The 26,353-nt window shown below is 37.0% G+C and overlaps 1 protein-coding gene across 2 annotated transcripts in view; it reads right to left on the bottom strand.

Annotated features, from left to right (window-relative positions):
• Positions 1-26,353, bottom strand: part of RASA2 (RAS p21 protein activator 2) — a 119,703-nt gene that overhangs the window by 8,937 nt on the left and 84,413 nt on the right. The window contains exons 11-19 of one of the 2 annotated variants that reach the window (XM_061167736.1): positions 24,298-24,446; positions 23,544-23,658; positions 22,979-23,053; positions 22,415-22,538; positions 19,770-19,876; positions 15,893-15,976; positions 15,351-15,428; positions 10,155-10,228; positions 9,468-9,577 (exon numbers count right to left, since the gene is read on the bottom strand). In XM_061167736.1, coding sequence (XP_061023719.1) covers positions 9,468-9,577; positions 10,155-10,228; positions 15,351-15,428; positions 15,893-15,976; positions 19,770-19,876; positions 22,415-22,538; positions 22,979-23,053; positions 23,544-23,658; positions 24,298-24,446 — 916 coding nt within the window. The remainder of the gene's footprint in view (positions 1-9,467; positions 9,578-10,154; positions 10,229-15,350; positions 15,429-15,892; positions 15,977-19,769; positions 19,877-22,414; positions 22,539-22,978; positions 23,054-23,543; positions 23,659-24,297; positions 24,447-26,353) is intronic. The other variant, XM_061167737.1, reaches the window with a different exon arrangement.

The following is a 26,353-nucleotide window of genomic DNA, read 5'->3' as shown; positions in this document are numbered from 1 at the left end:
GAGATAAATGCAATAAAGATAGCAACATAAAGTGATGTGACAGGAAGTAATTGGGAAGTTACTTTAAGTCGGGCAGTTAGGGAAAACTTTTCTGAGGAAACGACATTTAAATTCAACAATTACAAGTTATATATACATGGGAAAATAGGAAAAGACTATCAGCAGTCTCCTGGAAGCAGACAAGATCAAATTTATGAAGGGGTGAGGGGAGGCGAGGAGGGAGGAAACAAAGAAGCCACAGCCTGAGCCACATGGAGGAAAAGACACATTTGCAAAAGGAGGGCTGGTCAGAAGAGCTTCAAGCCAGAGCACTGGACACAGAGAACTGGGGGTGAGGGGGGAGCACACTTAGATGTCTATCAGGATGACTACGTGGTAAGCTGCATTTGGAGCAGCTGAGTCAATTAGGTCCTCACATACTGCCCCCCTCAACCCACTTGTACTAAGCAGCAGTCCATAGAGGCACAGTCCCAGGTTGAAGCAGTGAAAATGCATACTGGCTGGAAAGCGGGACAGCCACAGGCTGCGGACGGTGCCCATGCCAGGGGACGAGCACCAGCACCCCTGCCGGTCAGCAGCTCATCCTGTCCCTCCCTCAAAACCACTGGCCATGAGCTACTGGGCCCTCAGGCAGGTGAATGCACTGTAACACAAAAATGAGCAAATTGCCAAAAGAACCACTAAACTGATGAGGAAAATCAGCACTGTGAAGGAAACACGTACAACAGAGAGAGTAACATCGGAGGAGATCAGGGGTGTAACAAATGAGGGGGCAGAGGAGACATGCCTTTGGATACTGACCTACATGGGGCACCACAGAGAGTCCAGAGAATTTAAAAATTGTGCAGGAAGTAGATTTTGTAGATTTTCAGCAACTCTTCAGATTTGTTGAATACATAAAGCACGCCCACATCCTAGAATTGCTGTGTTTGTTCATTTCTGGACAAATTATATCACAGCATACAGAGAGAAAATGCATTGTTCCCAGGCACACATGATGTTATTATTATTAGAGTTAACTGAAATTAACTGAAGTTGCTAATGCTAACTTGAATGAATTGTAAAGTGAATTAGTAAAACAGAAGATTGTACTAAGGACTCTCTAAACATACAGTACAAAAGGACAAAGAAACAAAGTAAAGAGATGAACAGCCATGATGGATGAATTTAGAAGTTTTGAGATCAGCTGTAAGAAGCATTCCAGAAACAACTGAGTTGTTCAGAAGAAAATTACCAATGAAAATGTCCAAGAATAAAGATAGAAATCTTTAGACTGAAAGGACCGTCAAGTGCTGATGAAAGAATGAAAGTGTAGGAAGAAAGAAAGGTAATACTCAGACACTGGGCAGTAGAATATTAAGAGCTTGAAGTTTAGTTAAAGAAAGTCCAGAGGGTTTCCAAGGAGAAGAATCAAGACTAAGAATGACATCAAAATCCTTACCACCAACAATGGAAACTAGTAAATCGTGGAGAAATATCTTAAAAATCTTATAGGAAATGATTTTAAATCCAGTCTAACTTATCATTCAAGTGTATGGGTAAGATACTTTTTCTAATATGTAAGAACTCTGAAAATTTATCAGCCCTAAAGCTATATGGAATAATTCCTTGAGGACCTAACTCCTGCAAAATAAGTAAGAATCCAGGAAAAAGACAAGTATGTTGATATAAGAAATAGTGTTGGGCAAAGACATCAGAAAAACTGACAAGAAAGGTTAGAAAAGGGCTTCTCAGGTGGCACTAGTGGTGAACAACCTGCCTGTCAATGCAGGAGATGTAAGAGACATGGGTTCGATCCCTGGGTTGGGAATATTCCTTGGAGGAGGGCATGGCAACCCACTCCAGTATTCTTGCCATGGACCGAGGAGCCTGGTCGCAAATTCCATGGACAGCATGGTCCACAGGGTTTTTGCAAAGAGTTGGATACGACTGAAGCAACTTAGCACACATGCATGGTTAGAAAAAAATGATGAAAACATAAAAAGGTAAAAGAAACAGAACCTAGTACTAAAATTTAAGATGACTTCATTAGATAGTGTGAGGAAAAATAAATTTGAAAGCATGCTATGTTCCTTCTCAGGTTGAATGGAGATGGTGATTAACTGCAGACAATAAGATGAACATGTAAGTTTAAACCTTGATTAACTGCAGACAATAAGATGAACATGTAAGTTTAAACCTATCTGTTAACAATTTAAAAGTAAAAACAAAATGCCCAAATTCTCTCACTAGATAAGACAGAGTGAATATATGTGGGACTGATTATTCCAATAAAAATGCAGGAAAAAAAAAACAATCCCAACGAACAGAAGAGCTTAATAAACAGAAAACACAAAACAAAATATTGGTTATAGTAATCACAATAAATGTGAGGGTATTAAGTTTCCCTATTAAATGCCAAATCCAGTTTTAGTTAAAAATCACCATCACCTTCTCAAAAAGTTAAACATAAAGTTAGTTACTATATGACTCACTGATTTCACTCCTAGATACAGACCCAAGAGAAGTGAAAATATATGTCCACACAAAAACGTGTATGTGAATGTTTACAGCAGCATTGTTCATAATAATAAAAAACTGGAAACAATTTAAAAGTACATCAACTGATAAACTGGTAAAATCTGGAATATATCCAATGAAATATTATTCGGCCATAAAGTACTGATTCATGCCATATCACAGATGAACTTTGAAAACATCATGCTAAGTGAAAGAAGGCAGTCACAAAAGGCTGCATGCTAGTATATGCTAAGTCGCTTCAGTCACGTCTGACTCTGTATGCCTCTATAGACTGTAGTCCTCCAGGCTCCTCTGTCCATGGGATTCTCCAGGCAAGAATACTGGAGTGGGTTGCCATGCCCTCCTCCAGGGGATCTTTCCAACCCAGGGATCTAACCCACGTCTCTTACGTCTCCTGCGTTGGCGGGAAAGTTCTTTACCACTAAGAAGATGGGAAAGTCCAAAACCTTGGAAGCCCAAAAGGTTACTCTTTAAGTTCATTTACATGAAATGTCCAGAACAGGCAAATCCACAGAGACAAAAAGCAGACTTGTGTTTGCCAGGGGCTGGGAGAAGGAAGGACAGGGCAGTGACTGTTAATGGGTACAGGTTTTCTTTCTGGGGGGATGAAAATGTTCTGTAACCGGTGGTGACTGCATAACTTTGTGAATATACGAAAATGAATTGTATACTTTCAATAGGTGAATTTTATGGCATGTGAATTCTATTTCCATTAAAAAAATTACTACCCCAAGAAAAACAGAAGTCCAGCTAGGTCCTAAGGAACACAGCTGAAATAAAGTAACTGTGAATCTTTTTTTTGATAGTAGTATACTGAGGTTGAGTACTTCTATTCCTCAGAAAATAAGTACAAGACTGGGAAAATTATTAAAAACAACTACTTCAGGGTGCTGGAAAATAACCAAATGCAAGTAAAAATCTGAAAAGTGTTTATCCATGAACAACTGCTATAGCATAGGTTAAAAACTGTGGATTTACTGTCTTCCAAGGAGGGGGTGTTTCCGTAACTCCTCAGTTCAGTGAAAACTCACAGCTTTACTGGCTGAAGGTTACATATTCAGCCTAAGGGTGAGATTTTAGAAACAATAGAGCTATAGAAAGGCTGAGATCATAAACACACCACATCCCTGACTGACTGCTAAAGATGCCTGTATGTGGATCATCCCAGAGTCTGGCAAAAGTGGAAAGCTTGGGAAGACTTGTGAATTTGCTATGCCTTTGAATGTGTTCCGATTCAAAAACAGCACAGGTGATAAAAGGTAAAAATACTTACTGACTTCAGGCATTTGAGCTCTATGTTCAAATCATTGGCTGACCACTAAGCTCAGAAAGCTCAGGTGAGACCCCTAGGGAGGCAGCTATGATTAGGGAATAAAACAAAATCTGAGTAAAGACAATAGCAATTATACAGTGAGAGGGAGAGGATGAGAGACAGACAGACACACACACAAAACAGACACTGCAGTTTGAATCTAGGCAAGCCTTCAGAAGAACAAACAGAATCCAGACACACTATAATTTATTACAAGCAACGCTCAGTTTTTAAACAAAAAAATTAGATGTGAAAAACAGAAAAGTGTGACCCATACTTGGGAAAGAAAGTAGCCAACAACCTGAGTCTGAGTGGGCTCAAATGCTGAATTTATTCTATTAGCAGGCAAAGCCATTATTATAAATGTTTAAATAATTTAAGGAAAATATGCTAATGAAGACTGAACAAATGTGAACTTTAAACAGAAGAACAGAAACTATAAAAAGAATCAAACAAATTTTAGAGCTGAAAAGCACAATAAATGGAATGACAAATTCATCACATTTAGCTAAAAAGGCTTGAGATGGTAAATAAATCAATGAATGTAAATAGAAATTATCCAAGCTAAAGAACAAAGATAAAGACTGAAGACAAATGAAGGGAGTCTCACAGAGACCTGTAACAGTCTCAAGCATGCCTGGATAAGTATAACCTGAGTCCTACGAAGGAGAGAAAATGGACAGAAATAACTAAAAAAATTTTTTAAGCTGGTGAAAACCCGTAGCTTATAGTTTAAAGAAACTCAAATCCCAACAACCTACTAAAAAGTTTCAACTGCCAAGCAATACATTTTATGCCCATTATTAGAACAAAAAAGAAAGGAGGAGCAATACGGAAGGGGAAATATGGAAAAGTCTTACTTTAATGAAGTTCAATTTATCTTAAAAAATGTTCAGTGCATTTAATAGCCTAAGAAATCATTGCATACTCCATGGTTGCAAAGATAGTCTCTTACGCTTTCACTGATCCTCTTACCTTGAATTAAATTTTGTGTGTACTATGACATAAGATAAAGTTCACTTTCTGTGTTTACCCAGTTGTTCCTACAGCATTTGTTGAAAATACATTCCTTTCCCAATTGAACTGTCTTGACACTTCTGTCAAAACTAAATTGACCATATGTGTGTGTGTCTTTCTGGACTCTTGACTGCTTGTTCACCTCTAGCTTTTATGTCAAAATCTCAGACTTTTTGTTCATTTTTTTCAACACTGCTTCAGCCATTCTAAGTCCTCTGTTCCCCCACTGACATCAATTTTAGAATCAATTTATCAATTTTTACCAAAAAAACTTGTGATCTGTAGTGGGACTGTGTTAAAATCAAGATGAATTTGAGAAGTGAGTTCTTAAAAAATATCAAACCTTCAAATCCACAAACATGACATATTAAAGAAAAAAATACTCCAGAGCCCTGTGTATCAAAATGTGTGCTCAGTCCCCAAGTTGTGTCCAACTCTTTCACGACCCCATGGACTGTAGCCCACCAGACTCCTCTCTGTCCATGGGATTCTTCAGGCAAGAATATTGGAGAGGGTTGCCATTTCCTCCTCCAGGGGATCTTCCTGACCCAGGGATCGATCCTGCATGTCCTGCATTGGCAGGCAGATTCTTTACCACTGAGACATCTGGGAAGCCCCGTTTGTCAAGATGGGAACAGGTAAAAACCAAGTATTGAGATTTATGTTTAAAACATCAAGAAAACTTCTTTTATATTGTCCATAGATTATATGAGCTAGAACACAGACAGCATATGGAAGTTGTGTAGGCTCTACATACATATCTGTGTATAAAAGGTCATCCCCAAGTAGACAAGATCTAATCAAGTTTGGAAAACACATATGGGATTTCAGAGATGAATTTGTTCATCATATACTATTAATAAGCTTGGTGGAAATTTTAGAAAGTGATTCTTAATTCAGAAAACAGCATATCTGGAAGACATGGTATTCTCTGAAGAATACCATTTATTACAAATTAATAAATACCTTAATGATAGTAGTAAAAACATGGTCCTCACCGACTGAGGATCGTAAAAGACTAAGGTGAAAGACATAAAAGTAATGACCACACAGTGTGACAAAAGTTATCACTAATATGCTAAAGAAATATAGTAAGAGAATATCCAACTGAAGTGGGTAGAGCTTTATGAAAATGACTTCCATAAAGAGCTGACATTTGATCTGAGGCTTCAAGGACAACAAATTACACAGGTAAGGAAGGAAAGAAAGAGATTTCTGGACAGAGCAAATGCAAAAGCATGAATGTAAAAGAGCACAAATGAAAGGAACTTCAAGAGTCAACCTGGTAAAGCGACATATGGACAATGCAAAAGATGAGGCTGCACCGATGAGATGGGAAAAGGCTGCAACATGGACAACATTCGATTACAGCATACAACTAGAAGAACTACCTGTAGAAGATGACCACATTACAGTAGAGCAATATAAAACCATAATCACAGGCACACAGATCCATCAAAAACTGTCAAGGTAATCACGGTGATAGCTGGATGAATGCCCTATGATATTCATTTACCACATGTTAGTTTTGTGATGTTGAAGATTAGTTGCTTACTATTACTAAGTGGGCATCAAAATTTAACTTATTTGAGAAAAACCCTTAAAACTGAGAAAATTCTAATTATTTTTCTAGTAAACTGGAAAAAGAATCTTATTATTTGATTCTAAGTGACAGAAATACTTCATTCAGAATACTAGTGTCCAGTAGGAGCAAACAGTGGAAGACTCAATGATTTAAAGCTATGTTACAGAATATCTGGGAGGCACTCTTTGAAACACCAAAGTCATAAAGTGTAATAAGAAACTACCTAACTAGCAGTCTTAGCTATGCAGAAAATTGCAAGGAACCAGGAAGTAAGCAAAACATTTGCTGAGCAACCAAAGGGAGAATCCAAAGCCTATGTATTTTATTCACAGAGGAAAGTCCTGAAATGTTCAATCAAAGCCTTTTAATCATATGCATAATTTTAACAAACAGAGTACCTACATCCTTATTCACAGTATATTAGCAGTAAAAATGGAATTGGGGGTATTAGATGGGAGTGAGATGTTACATTACCATTCACTGACAGCACAAGAAATTTAAGGTGACAGCTTGAACATAAAGGGGTTAATGAAGAACTGTATAAAGCAAACACAGGAACACAAAAAAGCACAGCAGTCCAAGGCAGGTAGCTGGGAAGTAAACAGCTGCACACATCCATAAGCAGCCCTGAAAACACCACTAAATCAGAGTACTAAATGATAATTAATACTATCAATGAGAGCCCCAAGTCATCTAGAAAATGTTAACTTACGTTCAATGAACTCTTTTTTAGAAGGCAGGGAGGCATGTAATACATTTTGGAAAAATCCAACAAAACAGTTAAAAACAAAAAGCATGGGTGCTTAAAACTGTAGGCTTCGGTAAATAATCTCGAAACTTCATGTAACAGAGGTCATTCCACCAATGCCATTCCAACATGTTAAATTTCTTAAGGCCTGAAAATGGAACTTCTAATGTGTCTATTCTATAGCTTAGACCAATCTAATCATTCTACAGAATTTTATCCTCATACGATCACTGGATAGAACAGAAGTTCCTGAGAACTGTGCACTGGCCTCTGGAATTATGAACTTCCTGAAATTATATGTGAGACTTTGAGTCTCTGTGTGTACGTGCATTTTTTTCTAGAAGAAAAGGGTCCAAAACTATCATCTGATTCCTAAAGTCTTAAAGAAAAGAAGACTTCAGAATATTGGTTTAGATTAGAAAATACTTTAAATGAGGAGAAAATAGCCAATTTATTCATAGAGAATGACTAACTTATGAAAACATAATCAGCATATTATGCCAGCTATTATTAAAATGTTACTATATATGTGAGAGCATTTATATAGTATTCAACATAAACTATAACCACTAAAACTTTAAGAAACATGTGGAGCTTAAAGAATGCTGTCTGAGAGTGCAGGGATGCAGCCTGTTGATCTTTAGTCATTAGAATATTCATATTCCACAACAAAATATCTAGGTGCCTAAAAATATAGTGCATCTGGCTTCATATGTCTTACTACTGTATTTGGACATATTTGGTCACTCTGGCTAAAGATTCTAAGGAATTATGAAACAAAATTTCTTTTCACTTTCCTCCTTAACAATCTCCAATGAAGCACCCATACTTAACTGAAACGACATTCTCTTGAAAGTATCTTATGTCTGGTGTTTATCATTTCAGAATTTATACCAGGCACTCTTTACCTAACAGATTTGACAGATTAACCAAGACTCCATTTCCTCTGTGAAACATCCTGAGTGATGCTCATGCAACACCGAATCCTTGTGGCTGCTAGGGTTTTACTAAGCTTGTACCCTTTGATTTCCACTGGTTAGGCTGTTTTGATTAGAGTCTGCTAGGTTTGTTCCCAGACTTATTTATGCCATTCTTCCATGCTGTAATTATAATCTACTTAACATTATGTAAAGTGACATGGTAAGTAAGTGACACAGTAAGTGTCACACAGGAAGTGACACCAAGAGGCATATATTTATCTGAAAATCAGGCACTCTGAAAAGCTTTTCAAAAAAGGAGACCAGCACCCACACAAATCAAGTTGATTTATATGGGTGTGAGACAGTGGCAAAAGCTTAGAGTAACTATCGTGACTCTAAAAGGATTCTATAATTGGATTACATTTCAAGTATTTATTAATAATTTCCAGCTTCACTTTGGAGAAATCAACCAAGAAAAGATCTTGGCTCTATATCAAAAGGCTAATAAACAAACATATAACTACTTAAGCTATGCATGCATCTTTTGTTGTTGTTTTAAAGTGATTCTTGCTTTAACTGACCTTTTTGGCTAAGTGACGCTTTGGGTCCTGATCACTTCAAATAGAAGGGATTTTACTGTATGTTACCTATGATCAAGATACTAAGTTCTTGCCAAGATATCATGAGGCTAGTGGCCTTCTATGGATAATGCTTTACCCCAAAGGAATACACTCAAAAGGCAGAGATGATAAGCATTATGTCAGTCCACTGAGGGACAAACTTTGCCTCTCTGAAACTCTCAAATCACACTATATGAAGATGGCTTTCTTTACCCAGAAAGACAATTTGTGCCTTTTCAGGAGGCAAATTACTAGAATTTTCATCTTAAGAGTTAGCCAGGCTAATATAAATGAAGCAATGTTTTAACTGAATAGGAAACACCATCTATGGTATAACTGTGGGAATTTCTGGCAAACTACTGAAACACTCTCATTTATTAGAAACTGATTCTCACCAATCTGATTCTGGAAGTTAAAGAAACCTCTAAGTTCTAAAATATCTAACTGTTGTTCCTTATATACTAATGAAAAAAAAAAAAACATTTACCATGGATTCTTAGAAAACAGAGCATACTGTAGGAACATCATTTTTAGTAACACAAGACAGTCAGTGTAAGAGAAAAAAATGTTATTTACATGGTGTCACTAGTCACATATTTACTATATTTTTAGTGTGTATGCGTCACTGTGAGAAAGCATAAACTATGACCGTTAGTAAAAAGGTTCACTAGTCACATTAAGCAGCGGAAAAAGACATCTTCACTGGGAACCAGGAACAGACCCCGCAAAAGAGCGTAAACACAACTACCTGGCTGCTTGTGGTAGGTGAGCTCTCTGCTTGTTAAGCGGAACCACCGTTTCTTGAAGTTCTTTTTTCCAATCCGCGTTCTTCCCTGAGCCCTTTTATACATCTCACTGCCAAAACAACAGATGTAAAACATTTAGCTACAAATGTTAAGAGTTAATCCAAAACAAAAAAAATGGGCACAGTCATTTCCTCTTTTAATTTTATTTATTTTTCCTCTTTTAATTTTAAATGACATGAACAGTTATCAAAGACTGTATTAAGTATATGAAACGTCTTTGCCATCTATAACTGCTACATTTATTTTGGCCATACTAAGGGAATAAAATCTTCAAATAATTTAATATTTACAACTGTACTACCCAGAACTAAAAAGGCCAAATGAGTAATTCTCCCCTTTAACTTCCAATGAAAACACTAACACTGAACAATGCTGTTACTTTTTTTCAAAGTGATCTAACACCCACAGTCTCACTATTTTTGAAAACAACTCTCGCACTGTATGGAAAGTCATGTCCGTATGGCATGAAGTTAATAGGATAGTGAGGGTGAATTACCTGACTGATGTTATGGGCAGTTTTAGCACAGAACAAAACCCCTTCTTCTTCACTTCTGCACCCATGCTCTCTGTACTTACTTGCTGTCTATACTGAAACACGACTTTAATATCTAATTTCATTAAATTACCCTTCTTTCAGGTGCACAGGCTCACTTGTACCACTGGACTCTTTCGTTTCAGTAGATGAAATTTCATCCAAGAACTAAACGAAGAAAGGGGCAAATGTTACACTTTGTGATAAGGTACATCTTAAATTCGGTTTATCAGTGTCACAGATAGATAATATAGTGAAGTTCTTCATTAAGGAACAAAGCAAAACACATATTTAATTGTAGAGGAAGTCCCCAAAATACATACAACAGGTATTCTAAAAAGCTTATCCTTAAAGTTACTTAAAACCCAGAATATGTGTCCCTATAGCAAAAACTCAACCCACAATCCCTTAACTGCAACTCTGAAACCTATAAAGTTCTGAGTACACTGACCTTTTTGCTTCTGATTTATAGTAAACTCACTTACAGTAACTTAATGTGAACTGGGGAAAGGCTATTTAAAGCCTGTATTTATCCTACTCAGGGTGGATATTCACTCATATGCTATGTAAACATTCATGTGTTTGATTATGGGGTGTTATCCTGTGACCCCCTATAATATATAGCATATACCTATTATCTTTCAAAACTCTGAAAAACTGAATTCTGAAATACTTCTGCTCCCAAAGATTTTTGATACAGGTTGTGAATCTATATTGTGGGTCAGGGAATCAAACCATCAAACTATAGCTCAGCAGGCCAAATTCAACTGGTTTTTGTAAGGCCCACAAGTTAAGAACATTTTTATCTTTCTGGCTTACTTCACTCTGTATGATGGGCTCCAGTTTCATCCATCTCATTAGAACTGATTCAAATGAATTCTTTTTTAATGGCTGAGTAATATTCCATGGTGTATATGTACCACAGCTTCCTTATCCATTCGTCTGCTGATGGGCATCTAGGTTGCTTCCATGTCCTGGCTATTATAAACAGTGCTGCGATGAACATTGGGGTGCACATGTCTCTTTCAGATCTGGTTTCCTCGGTGTGTATGCCCAGGTGTGGGATTGCTGGGTCATATGGCAGTTCTATTTCCAGTTTTTTAAGGAATCTCCACACTGTTCTCCATAGCGGCTGTACTAGTTTGCATTCCCACCAACAGTGTAAGAGGGTTCCCTTTTCTCCACACCCTCTCCAGCATTTATTGCTTGTAGACTTTTGGATAGCAGCCATCCTGACTGGTGTGTAATGGTACCTCATTGTGGTTTTGATTTGCATTTCTCTGATGATGAGTGATGTTGAGCATCTTTTCATGTGTTTGTTAGCCATCTGTATGTCTTCTTTGGAGAAATGTCTGTTTAGATCTTTGGCCCATTTTTTGATTGGGTCATTTATTTCTCTGGAATTGAGCTGCAGGAGTTGCTTGTATATTTTTGAGATTAATCCTTTGTCTGTTGCTTCGTTTGCTATTATTTTCTCGCATTCTGAAGGCTATCTTTTCACCTTATTTATAGTTTCCTTTGTTGTGCAAAAGCTTTTAAGTTTAATTAGGTCCCATTTGTTTATTTTTGCTTTTATTTCCAATATTCTGGGAGGTGGGTCATAGAGGATCCTGCTGTGATTCATGTCAGAGAGTGTTTTGCCTATGTTCTCCTCTAGGAGTTTTATAGTTTCTGGTCTTACATTTAGATCTTTAATCCAATACAGTATACTAACGCATATAGATAGAATTTAGAAAGATGGTAACGATATCCCTATATGCCAAACAGAAAAAGAGACACAGATGTACAGAACAGACTTTTGGACTCTGTGGGAGAAGGTGAGGGTGGGATATTTCGAGAACAGCATCGAACCATGTATATTATCTAGGGAGAAACAGATCACCAGCCCAGGCTGGATGCATGAGACAAGTGCTCGGGCCCAGTACACTGGGAAGACCCAGAGGAATCGGGTGGAGAGGGAGGTGGGAGCGGGGATCAGAATGGGGAATACATGTAAATCCATGGCTGATTCATGTCAATGTATGACAAAAAACCACTACAATATTGTAAAGTAATTAGCCTCCAACTAATAAAAATAAATGGAAAAAAAAAAGAACATTTTAAAAATTTTCAAAGGGTTGTAAAATCATAGAAAAATATGCAGCAGTGCCTTTACATGGCCATCAGTCTAAAGTATTTACTCACTGGCCCTTTCAGAAAAGTTTGCTGACTTTTATTATACATAATTGACTTCAGCCCTCAGAGCTAATATTTCAGTTATGACTAAAGTATAATTTGGGTTCTCTGGAATAACCTGGAAATCTAATAACCATTTAGAAACCTCCTATGGAAAATGTGAGAATATGATGGCTCAAGAAAATCTGGAATACCCAAATCCAGCAATGGCAAACCACCCAATGATGAGCATTCAGCTTCATGAATATGTTACCTCAACTGGTCAAGAGATTCCTGACGTGTGGCCTTCTTTTTATAGGAGAGGAAATTTCAGGGTTCACGGACAATTCCTGTTCTTAGAAAAGACTCCTATTTTGCCCCATAAGTGAACTATTTGTTTAGTCCTTGTTTTTTCCTTTATGTTTTTCTGTGTTGTCCCGCTTAGGGTTTAAAACAAAAACAAAGTACATTCCAGTAAGGATGACAGTGAATAATCTAAGGTAGAATTTGTGGGCACAGTCATTTTCTCCTAAGGCTGGCTACAGATTGCCCATGAAAATCTCCATTTATGGTATTTTCCAGTATAATGTTTACTTCAAGTTCAATGGAAGAAATCTTAGTAAGTGAAAGAACAAGGACAAAGTTTCTTTTGAATCATATGTGGGTGACAAAGAACAAGTATTCAAGGGAACTAAAGAAGTGTCCTGTTACATCTTCAGTTCTCACAAATGGACCATCCACTAATGGAGTGAGAAAGAATTACTTGAATATTTTATTTCTTAGTGTTTGCCTGTGGGCACTAATTTTCTTATTTGATATTTATTATTTATAGTTATTAAATTTATTATTTATTTGTTATACTCTTAAGGAAATGAGGTAAACCTAGTTATATAAAGCGAAAGGAAACATAATAATTAAGATGGACTCTAGGCAGGGTGAATATAGGCCTCAATTTGCTCAGGGCCATTCTGTTTACAACTTTGGTCCTGGCATAATCAAAGTACTTCTTTTTATTCTTGAAAACTTTGTAGGTTTGGACACAAAATTATATGGTCAACCTGTTAATAGACCTATTCTGGTATTCCTCCTAGACTTTGTGGAAATTAAGTATAGGATTCAGAGTTATAAACTATTCTCTTCTGGAGCAGTGACCAATGTCACTAGTGAGAGCACTACTAATTAAATGAAAAATTGGGTTTCATAAGCTTTTGCAACTCCTAGTGCTGTACATATCTAGATTTAGCCAGTAAATAATAAAGAAAATTCCTATGTTAAGGCAAAATATCCTATAGAAATCTGACACAACAGATGTACCACAGTGATAGTTTATGGGAACTTGAGTGGTTGATTGAGAGCAGATCAGGGGCAGACTAAATTCCTGGCACCCTTAAATACTTTCTCCACTGACATTACCCACTACACACATTCTGATGATTGTATCAGGAAAAAGAAATCAGATGCTGCCAGAGCCTAGGTCATGGAAATGGAAAAACAGCCCCTAAACAAAAGACAGTACATTATAATCTTGCCAACAGAAGTCTGCCTACACCGTCTCACAACTGTTTCAACAATGTCCTAAAAATAAAGAAGGCAGCTTGTTCTTTGCATATTCTTTTTTGAATGTTTTTTAGTGTGTGTTTTTTTTAAGGGGACATGTGAGTTACTTTAAAAAATTTTTTTAAATTATTTACTTCTTTTCCTTTTGGACGTGCTGGGTCGTTACTGCGGCATGTGTGCTCTCTTTGGCTGTGGTGTGTGGCCTTCTTGCGGCGGTGACTCCTCTTGTGGCGGAGAACAGGCCCCAGGCTCGTGGGCGTCAGCAGCTACAGCAGGCAGGAAGGCAGTTGCGGCTGGTGGGCTGTCGTGCGTGCAGGCGTCGGGACCTGCGTCGTGTGAGCTCGCTGTTCCGCAGCACGTGGAATCTTCCCAGACCAGGGACTGAACTTGTGTCCCCCACACTGGCAGGCGGATTCTCACCCACTGTACCACTCTGCATATTCTTTTCAAAGACTTCTTCCTCAAAAGCATTCAATCACTGCTTAAATTTTTTTTTTTTGGTTGAACTTACATTGTTATTCTAGATGAAAGAGTTCCAACTGGCTTTAATTTTTTAAATTGATCATCTTCATTGATGAGTCCTTGTAAGAATTTTTAAAGTGCACACACAAAAATACAAACAAAGTGTGCTCTTCAACAAAATATACTCTTGACAGTCACCAGTGAATTACACTACAGAACTTGAATGCAATCTTTAAAATCTGACCTCGTTAGTTTGGATTCATTAAGTGAGAACTGTGAAAAAGAAGACAGTACTTTCTTCAAGCTAAGCTTAGATATACTTCAAAATAACTTTTCTTTACAAATTTTTAGTGTTTTATAACAATGCCATATTTTGTTTGGGATGACTCAGAACTAAAGACTCAAGAAACTAAAAATTTTCTCAAAACATTCTCAGCTTCTAAGTATAGCAATGGTTTGTTGTAGGCCTTTTGTTAGGATATTATATACTGAAGGCTTTCATACATATTAAATTAACTTTCCTCAGGTTACTAACCACAAGCCGATACTGTATATGAGATATTCAATAATTTATATATTTTTTCCCGTGTCAATTAAGTGCCCACTTTATACCAGGTACCATTAAGCCTTTCTCCCTAGACCAGAGATCCTCAATCAGAGGCAATTTTGTTCCTCAGGGGACTTTTGGCAGTGCTTACAGACAGACATTTTTAGTTGTAAAGACCGGGACTGTGCTACTTGCACCTAATAGTAGAGGCCAGGCTGCTAAACACTTTACAATGTACAAAAAAGCCCCTCATAGTCAGGAAATACCCAACCAAATTGTCAACGGTGCTGCTGTTAATAAATCTTAACTCTAGATATTTATAATTTGTGTTACTAAAAACACTGGCAATAGTAGCTGTTGCTAAAACTCATTTAGGTATTTCCATAGCTAGAAAACCCATAGTTATGTATGGAAGGAGAAAGGCAGAAAAAGATAGTCTTTTTATATTTGACAGATAGTTTAAATGTATTTTTCTAAACTGGGGATTGATTCCTAGGAACAATATAAAATGTTATTTCCCTAATGCTATTTGATAAGAAGTTAATATTTCCAGAGTAAAACAATCATTACCTTTTTAACTGCCATAATATATCCTTCTTCTTGAAACATTTTGAAAAATTCACACATGAATGTCTCTTTGAAACTTGACTAAAAAAAAAAAAACACACACATACACAGAACTTATATATGTTAAGTAGAGAACTAAGAATACAGAATATAATGGGGTGTATTTTTAAGTTTAGGATTAGGGCCTAAAGGGGTTCAATCATATATTTCAAGAGAGTTATGGGGTTTGGAGCTGAAGATTTCTCTCAAGAGCTGCTGGATGATTATGGCACAAAAAGATAAAGACAAGACTCTTACATCTGTTAACTAGATTCTTCACCCCATCTTAGACACATTAGTTTAAACGAAACTGTCTTCTTTAACAGGTGACTAAGACAAGATGTTTTTTAAAAGACAACTATCCCATCTCTCTCTCTATGTATATATAGTTTTTTGATTTTGCTTTGTTTTTAATTTGGAAGGGAGTGAGCAGTGAGGGAGCAGGGATCATAGGGTTTAACAACATTTAGAAGTGTGAACACAAAGCAATACAAAGTAACACTCACCTTGCTTTTGGACAGACTCCCCCAGCTTCCCAAAGTCTGAATAGTTTTTGAGATGAGAGTTAATGTTCTGATTGTCTGTGGATCCTAAAGAACACAGAAAAGATACAAAAAGTCTTGTTAGGTTTTCAAGGAATAGAATTTGTGTGAAAAGTAGAACAGACTTTTTGCTCTAAACAGTGCTCTAAAACAGTGACTCAAAAATGTTCATTCAAACCAGTTAAAACATAGCAAAAGATGGGCACAACTCACTGGACTAAGGAATTAAAAGACTAAAGAAGCCATATGTAATTGACAATCCCTCCTGAAGTAAATATATCTAATGACATGTTACTTTTGAAAATCATAATTTAATCAATATTATTTTTTAGGGAGGGGTACAGTATGGTTTTTCCAGTGGTCATGTATGGATGTGAGAGCTGGACTGTGAAGCAAGCTGAGCACCGAAAAACTGATGCTTATGAACTGTGGTGTTGGAGAAGACTCTTGAGAGTCCCTTGGACTGCAAGGAGATCCAGCCAGTCCATCCTAAAGGAGATCAGTCCTGAGTGTTCATTGGAAGGAATGATGCTAAAGCTTAAACTCCAATACTTTGGCCACCTCATGTGAAGAGTTGACTCATTGGAAAAGACCCTGATGCTGGGAGGGATTGGGGGCAGGAAGAGAAAGGGACGACAGAGGATGAGATGGTTGGATGGCATCACTGACTCGAAGGACATAAGTTTGAGTAAACTCTGGGAGTTGGTGATAGACAGGGAGGCCTGGCGTGCTGCGATTCATGGGGTTGCAGAGTCGGACACAACTGAGCGACTGAACTGAACTGAACTGTATGGTAGATGGGACTACCTAAAAAAATTGTATTTACTTTTGGAATGTCAATGGCATCTACTTCTTTCTACTTTATGACTTAAAATGGTAGTTTCCAAATTTTTTGTACTCAACCCACTTGTAAGCATATTCAATAATCTTATGGCTTCTGCAATCAATTGTTTTCACCACGGAAGCAAAGACCTAACTTCAGCTTAGGAAATGAGAAATCATTCAGTTCATGTAGGATTTTAGCAGAAAGTAACTATTTGAGTCTACAATCCAAGGTGTTTTCCAGGGTTGTCTGTAGAAAGAAGTAAATATAAATAAAACTGACCAAATAGTGTTCTCTAACAAATCTTTGCTGCTTTTTTTTTTTAAATTGAGGTATAATTTACATACTGTGAAATGAACAAATTTTAAATGTATATAGTCTGATGAGTTTTCACCCATCCATATATTTTGTATAACTAATTCATCTATCACTATATAAAACATCTTTTTTGTCTGGAGATTCAGATAAACAATATCTGCCATCAAGACATATTCAAGAAAATTTAGATACAGAAATGCTTTAGTAAACTAAAGTGGTTGATATTCCGTAATATTTTAGTATCATCACACTGAAAATAGACAGTGACTATGAAGTGAAGAGATGGCTAAGGACGTAAGGCATTTCTGAAAAAGAAGAAATACCTGAGATATGATAGTTATGATACACTTATGAAACAGTTACACACCTTAATTATGGTTATTCAGAAAAGGTTTTAGCTACAACATCCAGGATTCCATTGTATCTATAAAAGGTCCCTCCAATTCTCTGCTTTTGAAGAATATATAATTCTCAACAATCTGCTAACAAGCTGAATTTGAAGTGAATTTCATCAAGACTTTCTGCTCAAGTATGGGTAAAACTGCATTCATCTACTTATTCCTCAATCTTTTTCAATTGGATTTTCTTCTTTTCTCCTCTACTAAAATTGACTTCTCAAAATTCAAAGAACTTCTAAATGGCAGTTCTCCTCTTCAATCACTCTGTAACTTTCATTACTGGTCCTGACAATGTCATCACTCTCAGGTCACCAGGATTATTCCTTGCTCTCATTTTCTATAGTATGAACTGTCTGTACTGCTCACCTGGTACTAATCAGGTGCTAGATTTATGTTTGCAGTTTTAGACTGTGTCTTAGGTGTTTGCCTTATTTCCCCAATTAGAAGGAAAGGTTCATTTAAAAACAAACAATAAAGTTATATGACAGTATGAAGCAGTCCTTCCGGCATACTGATTGGAAAGGTGACCTAAAATACAGAGTCTGTGATTAGAAGGATTTTACTGCAACCCATCTGTTACAGGGATGTGCAAATTCAAGCCTGAATATAAGGCAAGGTCACAAGTTCAGAGGTAGGAGTTCTGTTTATGTCCAGAATGATACCACGCTTTCGCTGCTCCAGAGCTCTGTACAGCTTCAGTAACCGAGCCACAGAAAAGACAGCCGTATGACGAAAGGACACTGGTCCACTGCAGCTACTCACAGATCATTTGTTCTTTGACAAGAAAAGGTGTGTCACTACCAGAGCAGTGTGGTTTTACTCAATTCTCAAGTTAAATGAGTGGCCAGTGTGTAGCTGCGAAGAGGAGAGGTGGCCTTCAGAGCCAAGTTTAACTACAAAACCTGTGTGTCTCCCCTACACTGTATTAGCAAGTTTCCTTAGGGGAAAGTGTGTCTTCCTCATCAGTGCCTCTCCAGGGCTGAGCAGAGCATTGAATATACTGCAGGTGTTCACACACATGACTGTTAAGAGGCAGTAAGGAACAGAAGTGAGCTCATAGTCTGGGAGGACTGAGTGGGCCAGAACTCTCATTTAACCCAGTTCAAACTGAGCGAGATCAAATTGTAATATTTTAATTGTATGACCCTAAAGAAGTTCTTGAATTGTGATTTTCTTATCTATAAATGGGGCTTTCCTTGTGACTCAGCTGGTAAAAAATCCACCTGCAATGTGGGAGACCTAGGTTCGATCCCTGGGTTGGGAAGATCCCCCGGAGAAGGGAAAAGCTACTCACTCCAGTATTCTGGCCTGGAGAATCCCATGGACTGTATAGTCCATGGAGTCGCAAAGAGTCAGACATGACTGAGCAACTTTCACTTTATCTATAAATGAAGATTATAACAGAACCTACCTCATAAGGTTACTGGGAGAACTAAGTTAGAACATGTAAAGTACTTAGATCAAGGTGTAGTGCAAAGCAAGCACTAAATAAATATTGGCTTTTATTATTACTACTTGCTACAAAAATCAGCAAAAAAAACAATTAGATAAGATTATAAAATGTTTGGAATATAAAAGGTTATAGACTTAGCAAAAATATACTGTATGAGAAGGAAAAAGAAACAGCAAAAATAAGGAGTTTTAAATGTTAAGGACGGGGAACCTGGCGTGCTGCAATCCATGGGTCTGCAAAGAGTTGGGACACGACTTAGCGACTAAACAATAGCAAAATGTTAAGAAACATGTCAATCTACATAGTGTAGATTCAGATTTAAGTAAATATGACTTTAGAACAAAAAGATTATATGCCTTAAGTTTTAAATCTCATACACTTATAATATCTCAGGTGAATAAAAAGTAAATATGGAGACACCAAATTACATTCCAATGAAAGTTTCTACACCTTTCAGAAATGAGCCTCCTCAAATGTCTGTGAGATTTAAAGATAGCTGCAAGATTAAACCTACAACTAATGAAAGAAAAAGACAACCCTGTTGTAAAGAAATTTACAAATGTACACAACAGCAGAGGGAAAAGATGATGAACTCTCTTCCTACCCATCACCAAGCTGCAACTAGTACAAACATTTTATTACTCACTTGTAAGTATCTTTTAACAACAAAAATAATGGGACTTTCAGCCTTTTCTGAAAGAATGAAATGGCTAAGGAAAATAACCAGTTAAATTTAAGTACTGGTTATAAGAAAACACAGCCAAGTGCAACTGGCCTGTTATTTGTCTTTTCTTACTTTAATAAAAATAAACAAAAATGGAACAAAGCTTTGAAAAGAACAACACTTACTGGATGATGAGGTCGCAAATGAAAAGTATGAGGTGACACTACCGCTACAGCAAAGAAACGAAGAAATACAAAGCTGCTCACTGCAGAGTACTGAACATGAGGGTCATCTGCAGGGAAAAACGGCGAAACGTCATGCACCGAACACTGAGTTACAAAACGAAGTGACAAAAGTACTGGAAAGAAGCATGTAAACTTAACAGGAGATAAATATAACCTGGCTAGTAGGAATTGAGTTGATGAAATGATCGTAATGGTTATGACCAAATTAAAGGGAAAAAATCCTATGACTAAAAAAATGAAACCTGAAAAAAGAATAGTAAGAAATAACAAAGAAAATGAAAGGCAAAGCTGCTAGGTTGTGAGAAATACTTTAATTTGCAAAAATACCTCTTTCCTCATCTGTAAGAAGAGACTCCTGAAACTACAACAACAAAAATAAAAGTAGTATCTAGTATTATTCAGTGGTAATACTGAATCCCCTAAGACTAGGACAGGAGATTGCTTTCAGTTTCAGGATATTGTTTCAGTTCTCCCTCAGAAATCTTGGTAATATCAAAGGTTGTATAACAAAAACAATTAGAAATCTTTACTTGTAAAAATCTGCCAATATGACCTATAAAAATGCAGATGAGCTGAAGACAACTTGTGGCTTTGATCACTCAGCTACAGCTTTCCTTTCAGACTGGAGTCAACACTTAACATAACAATCAATCAGATGGCAGAGAAGCAGGTGGTGAGGGAAACAATGTCTGCATTTGGTTTGAGTAACTCTTCTGAGCAACTCAGCGCGCAGCCACCAAGTCATTTACTGTGTAGTTCTTTATATAATAATATACTAATATACTTTTTGGGCTTCCCTGGTAGCTCATTGGTAAAGAATTCACTTGCAATGCAGGAGACCTGGGTTTGATCCCTGGGTTGGGAAGATATCCCCTGGAGGAGGGCATGGCAACCCACTCCAGTACTCATGCCAGGAGAATCCCCAAGGACAGAGGAGCTTGGTGGGCTGCAGTCCATGGGGTCACAAAGAGTTGGACATGACTGAGCGACTAAGTACAATATACTTTATAGTAATATAATAACATTTGCTTCCGTGACTGCTTCCTCCTCGCTCCCCACCCATCTTTCCAGGATAGTTAAGTACAAATGAGAAAATAATGCAAATACTTTATGAGAACAAAATTATCACTACTGGGGTCTACAGAGAATATGAAGACACATTAATATTTCAGGCCAACAAAGAGACAGTTAAGGAAATAAATTTACATTTATTAAAAAAATCGTAAAATGTATTTTAGATTATCCATATAAACAAGAATTAAACAGCTAATGCACATTGAAGGTTAAAATCCCTGGGTAGACTACAGTGATTAGTAACACACTGGAGTGGGTTGGGCCCAGGTTTGAGACCCAGCATGACTGCTGGCCATGTCACAGGCCATTTGGCGAATCACTTGACTTCCCTAAACCTACATTTCATTAACTGATGGAGAACACACCTGCCTCATGTGGTGGTGTGCAGGTGAGAGAGAGGAGCTAATTCAGGCTAGCTCTGTCCTGCTCACTAAGCCCTCAATAAGGTTATTATGGTCTAAAACTCACTATTTAAAAATAAAATCTCAGCACTTCACCCTTCTATATTTTAATGTCTCTGTCCCCCTCGCCCCTGATATTTGTTACAAAGTCTGGGTTTAGTATGCTTATTTCAAGTCAACTGTTTACAGCCTCACTGTAATTAGCAAAGACATCTAGGGCTGAATTTATCTACCTGTTAGGTAAAGAATTCAGGCTCACTTTAGCTTTAGATAATTTAGTGGAGGGGCAGATAACTGCAAATACCTGTGTGCACATGCACACTTGAAAAATATGATAAAGTAGCAAAATCTCTTCAGATGGTTACAGAAATAAACTTACAGTTTCACATAGCTGGGTAAGACTGATAATTTAAGTCTTATCTGCCTTATCTCCTTTACCCTCCCCCCATTACAAGCAGATCAGGAAAGAGCCATAGTAAATAACTTTATTTACTTATCAGAGATGCATAGAAACAGAATAATTCCAAGTATTGACAACCAGAGGTAGCAACTATTAATTTTATGAAATGATTCTAAGCAAAGCTTGGACACAGCTGCTCTTGCAAAATTAAAGCAGGCCAGTTATTGATATATGTACCTCAAAATTCTAGGTATATTGCAACAGAGATGTTTCTAATGTCTAAAGTCATTTCTGTAAAACCCCTCACCAATGAAACCTTAGCATTCTCAAACTGTCAAATCTAGTCAGTTGTATGGAACTAAAAATTCTCACTATTTTGAATGCATGCAAGTGGAAAATACAGCTGGCACAAATGACAAAGGTGTTTTTATTTATCATATTTAATAGTCTTACAAGCACCCAGTATAAATGTTTACTTATATAATATGTAGTTTGAAATCTCTGCCTTTCTTAAAAACAGTGGTGATTTTGACTGGCATGTAAAAAAGTTGCCATTAAATCATACATTTCATTAATAAGCTAGAACTATTTTTAATAACCAAAAAGACTGTACTTAAAACCTTAAACCTTTTACATAAACCAAATACATAAGTCTACAGAAAATCATACAGTAAAAGGAAGGGCATATTTTAGTAAAACAAGGCACTTACTAGGAAATCTTTGAGTAGCCATTTGCCTTAGAGAATAGAAGATATCACACATTACAGTGGGGCAGCTCATACTTGATTTGACAATTGTACTGAACAACTTGTCTACATAGTAGCGCAGATTCTCCTGCAGGGTTTAAAAAGGTGAAAATTAAGATTTTGACTTTTACACATCTTCAATACCTTTTATGGAAAAAAATGCAGTGAAAATGAGATATACTAGTCTATTTAGTATTCTAAAGCTTTGCTTCCCTTCTCTAAATTCATTCAGTGAAAAGACAACTTGCATCCTGACCTCATTTAATAACTTCGATTTAGACTAGTTAGATACAAGAGGTGAATGTATAGAAGAAAATTCACAGGAAGCAACAGAGAATAAAACGATACAAACAGAAATCAGGGAAATAGCACTCTGAAAACTAGACAGAGGGAATGCTGCTAATAGTATGGGTATCATGTAAGTAAAAGCACTGCTTCCCTCCAAATAGCATTACTACAACACAAGTGAGAGATAGATACACCATTAAGACCAATTTTAACACAGTTATAAAGTCAGCAAAGGCTTACCTTATTATTTTCTACATTATCTCCCTCTTTCAATTTAATAGGATCAATTTCACAGGATTTTGAGGATTCACATATCTGGAAAATAGTTAAATTTTCATTTAATGCTCTTTTCTAATTAATTTGGAAAAATAAAAAATTCAGAGTGGCCAAAAAGTTTTTTTGGGTTTTCAATTAACAGCATAAGGAAACTTTCTGGCAAACCCAATAACTATTATTTTTCTGATCACACAAATTAATTATAAAAATTTAAACTGTAATCAAGTTTAAAACCCTCTTCCAGAGATAATATATACACCTAAAGAACTATATCAAAAAAACTTGCACATATTTGAAACTCTAGCGACAATAAATCCTGTAAGGAATAAATAATTATGTAGAGTACATTATAATGTGCATTCAACTAAAAACACGTTAAAGGAAAAGTATATCATTTATTTTACTTTAGTGTTCAGCCTTATGTTCTCAGTAATGTACGAATGGATATGTCATTCATACCACCAGATCACCTGATGGAAGAGACACTATAATAATGACAAAATATTATTATCTGAGGTATATTCTGTACCTCATCTAGAATAGGTTTTAATGTTACTTTCAGGTAGTGCCCTCCCACTATTTTCATCATCTCATCCAGGCATCGGGTAGCCAAGGAGTTTCCTCTAAAAATTGTGTTTGCATCTCTGAAATACAAACAGAAATAAGGTAAAACCAAGTGCAATAAACAAAGGCTGTAAAATCAATAACAAGGTATTTGACTTTGATCATGTATACAATTTTAGTAATTTTTACCAACCATTTAAAAGTTTGCTACTCTAAGGATTTTCACACCTAGGAAAATCCCTTAACAAAAATATAAAAAAACAAGCTAACAAGAAAAGCAACCTGTATTTGAGCTACAAAAGTAGTGTGTGTCTCTAAAACAAGTGTTAGACTTGATAGGAACGGGAAGCCATCTGATTGCTTTTAATATCACATATGCATATCAGGGTGATATATATATAATGGATAAGGGGAAAAAAACCTTCCATCCTGGTGTTTTATTTGTGACACGTGAACCATTACAATGACAAAGCAAAGATTAGGAACAGGAAATTTTGACACTAAGTGGAAAAAAAAATCATTAATTGTTAACTTTACTGTTGGCGGACACTGCTTGTTAACTTAAAGAACTGCCTTTTATTACTTGCTATGTAGTCCTTTTAGACCTCTCTACAGAAAGGTTGGTCAATATAAAAGAACTGAGATTGTGAAAAATTTTGTTAAATTAAGGCCCAATTTCAGTGGTGCATAATTAACACTTAACAAAAGAAAACTCTTACTGTGTTTCCTTCAAGTCTAATTCTGCCACTGCAGTGGCAAAAGGAACAAGTTTATCATGATGGAGCAGCAGTCGTACAAGGGGCAAAACAGCATCATTTTTATCTCGACATATTTCACCCAAAATGTAAGCAGCTGAGGCAGATATTGGCTAGAATACAGAAAGATGAAAAACAAGCACAAAATCAGAGAAGCATGATTAAATGTTCAATCACTATCCATTAAAAAGTAATTCAAACATGCTCTTTAACTGTAATAATTATATAGAATAATATTTAATTTTTTAACTTTTTTTAAAAAAACTTTTTATTTTGTATTGGGGTATAGCTGATTAACAAACAATGTTGTGACAGTGACAGGGGAACAGCAAAGGGACTCAGCCATACATATACATGTATCCATTCTCCCTCAAACTCCGCTCCCATCCAGGCTGGCACATAACATTGACCAAAATAATTTTCTAACTTTTTATCAGAGATGAAATTTGGAGGAGATATTGGTATAGAGTACTCTGGTTCAAGTAAAACACACATACACGTACAGTATGTGCGTGTATATCTAGACACACATCAGTTCAGTTCAGTTGCTCAGTTGTGTCCGACTCTGCGACCCCATGGACTGCAGCACACCAGGCCTCCCTGTCTATCACCAACTCCCGGAGTATACCCAAACTCATGTCCATTGAGTCGGTGATGCCATTCAACTATCTCATCCTCTGTCGTCCTGTTCTCCTCCTGCCTTCAATCAACTGACTCAATGAGTCAGTTCTTTGTATCAGGTGGCCAAAGTATTTGAGTTTCAGTCCAATATAGTCCTTCCAATGAACACCCAGGACTGATCTCCTTTAGGATGGACTGGTTGGATCTCCCTGTAGTCCAAGGGACTCTCGAGAGTCTTCTCCAATACCACAGTTCAAAAGCATCGATTCTTTGGTGCTCAGCTTGCTTTATATATAGTCCAACTCTCATATCCATACAAGACTATTGGAAAAACCATAGCTTTGAATAGATGGACCTTTGTTGGCAAAGTAATATCTCTGCTTTTTAATATGCTGTCTAGGTTGGTCATAACTTTCCTTCCAAGGAGCAAGCATCTTTTAATATCATGGCTGTAGTCACCATCTGCAGTGATTTTGGAGCCCCCCAAAAAACAAAGTCAGCCACTATTTCCCCATCTATTTGCCATTAAGTGATGGGAACAGATGCCATGATCTTAGTTTTCTTAATGTTGAGCTTTAAGCCAACATTTTCACTCTCCTCTTTCACTTTCATCAAGAGGCTTTTTAGTTCTTCTTCACTTTCTGCTGGAAGGGTGGTGTCATCTGCATATCTGAGGTTATTGATATTTCTCCCGGCAATCTTGATTCCAGCTTGTGTTTCTTCCAGCCCAGCGTTTCTCATGATGTACTCTGCATAAGTTAAATAAGCAGGGTGACAATATACAGCCTTGATGTACTCCTTTTCCTACTTGGAACCAGTCTGTTGTTCCATGTCCAGTTCTAACTGTTGCTTCCTGACCTGCATACAGATTTCTCAAGAGGCAGGCCAGGTGGTCTGATATTCCCATCTCTTAAAGAATTTTCCACAGCTTATTGTGATCCACACAGTCAAAGGCTTTGGCATAGTCAATAAAGCAGAAATAGATGTTTTTCTGGAACTCTCTTTTTTGATGATCCAATGGACATTGTCAATTTGATCTCTGGTTCCTCTGCCTTTTCTAAAACCAGCTTGAACATCTGGAAGTTCATGTTCATGTATTGCTGAAGTCTAGCTTGGAGAATTTTGAGCATTACTTTGCTAGCATGTGAGATGAGTGCAATTGTGTGGTAGTTTGAGCATTCTCTGGCATTGCCTTTCTTTGGGACTGGAATGAAAACTGACCCTTTCCCAGTCCTGTGGCCACTGCTGAGTTTTCCAAATTTGCTGGCATATTGAGTGCAGCACTTTCACAGCATCATCTTTTAGGATTTAAAACAGCTCAACTGGAATGCCATCACCTGCACTAGCTCTGTTTGTAGTGATGCTTTCTAAGGCCCAGTTGACTTCACATTCCAGGATG

Source organism: Dama dama, chromosome 19 (genome assembly GCF_033118175.1).
Source record: "Dama dama isolate Ldn47 chromosome 19, ASM3311817v1, whole genome shotgun sequence".
NCBI classification, from domain to species: Eukaryota; Metazoa; Chordata; class Mammalia; order Artiodactyla; family Cervidae; genus Dama; species Dama dama.
Note: the sequence above shows the minus strand (reverse complement) of the source record. Positions and strands in the feature narration are given on the sequence as shown.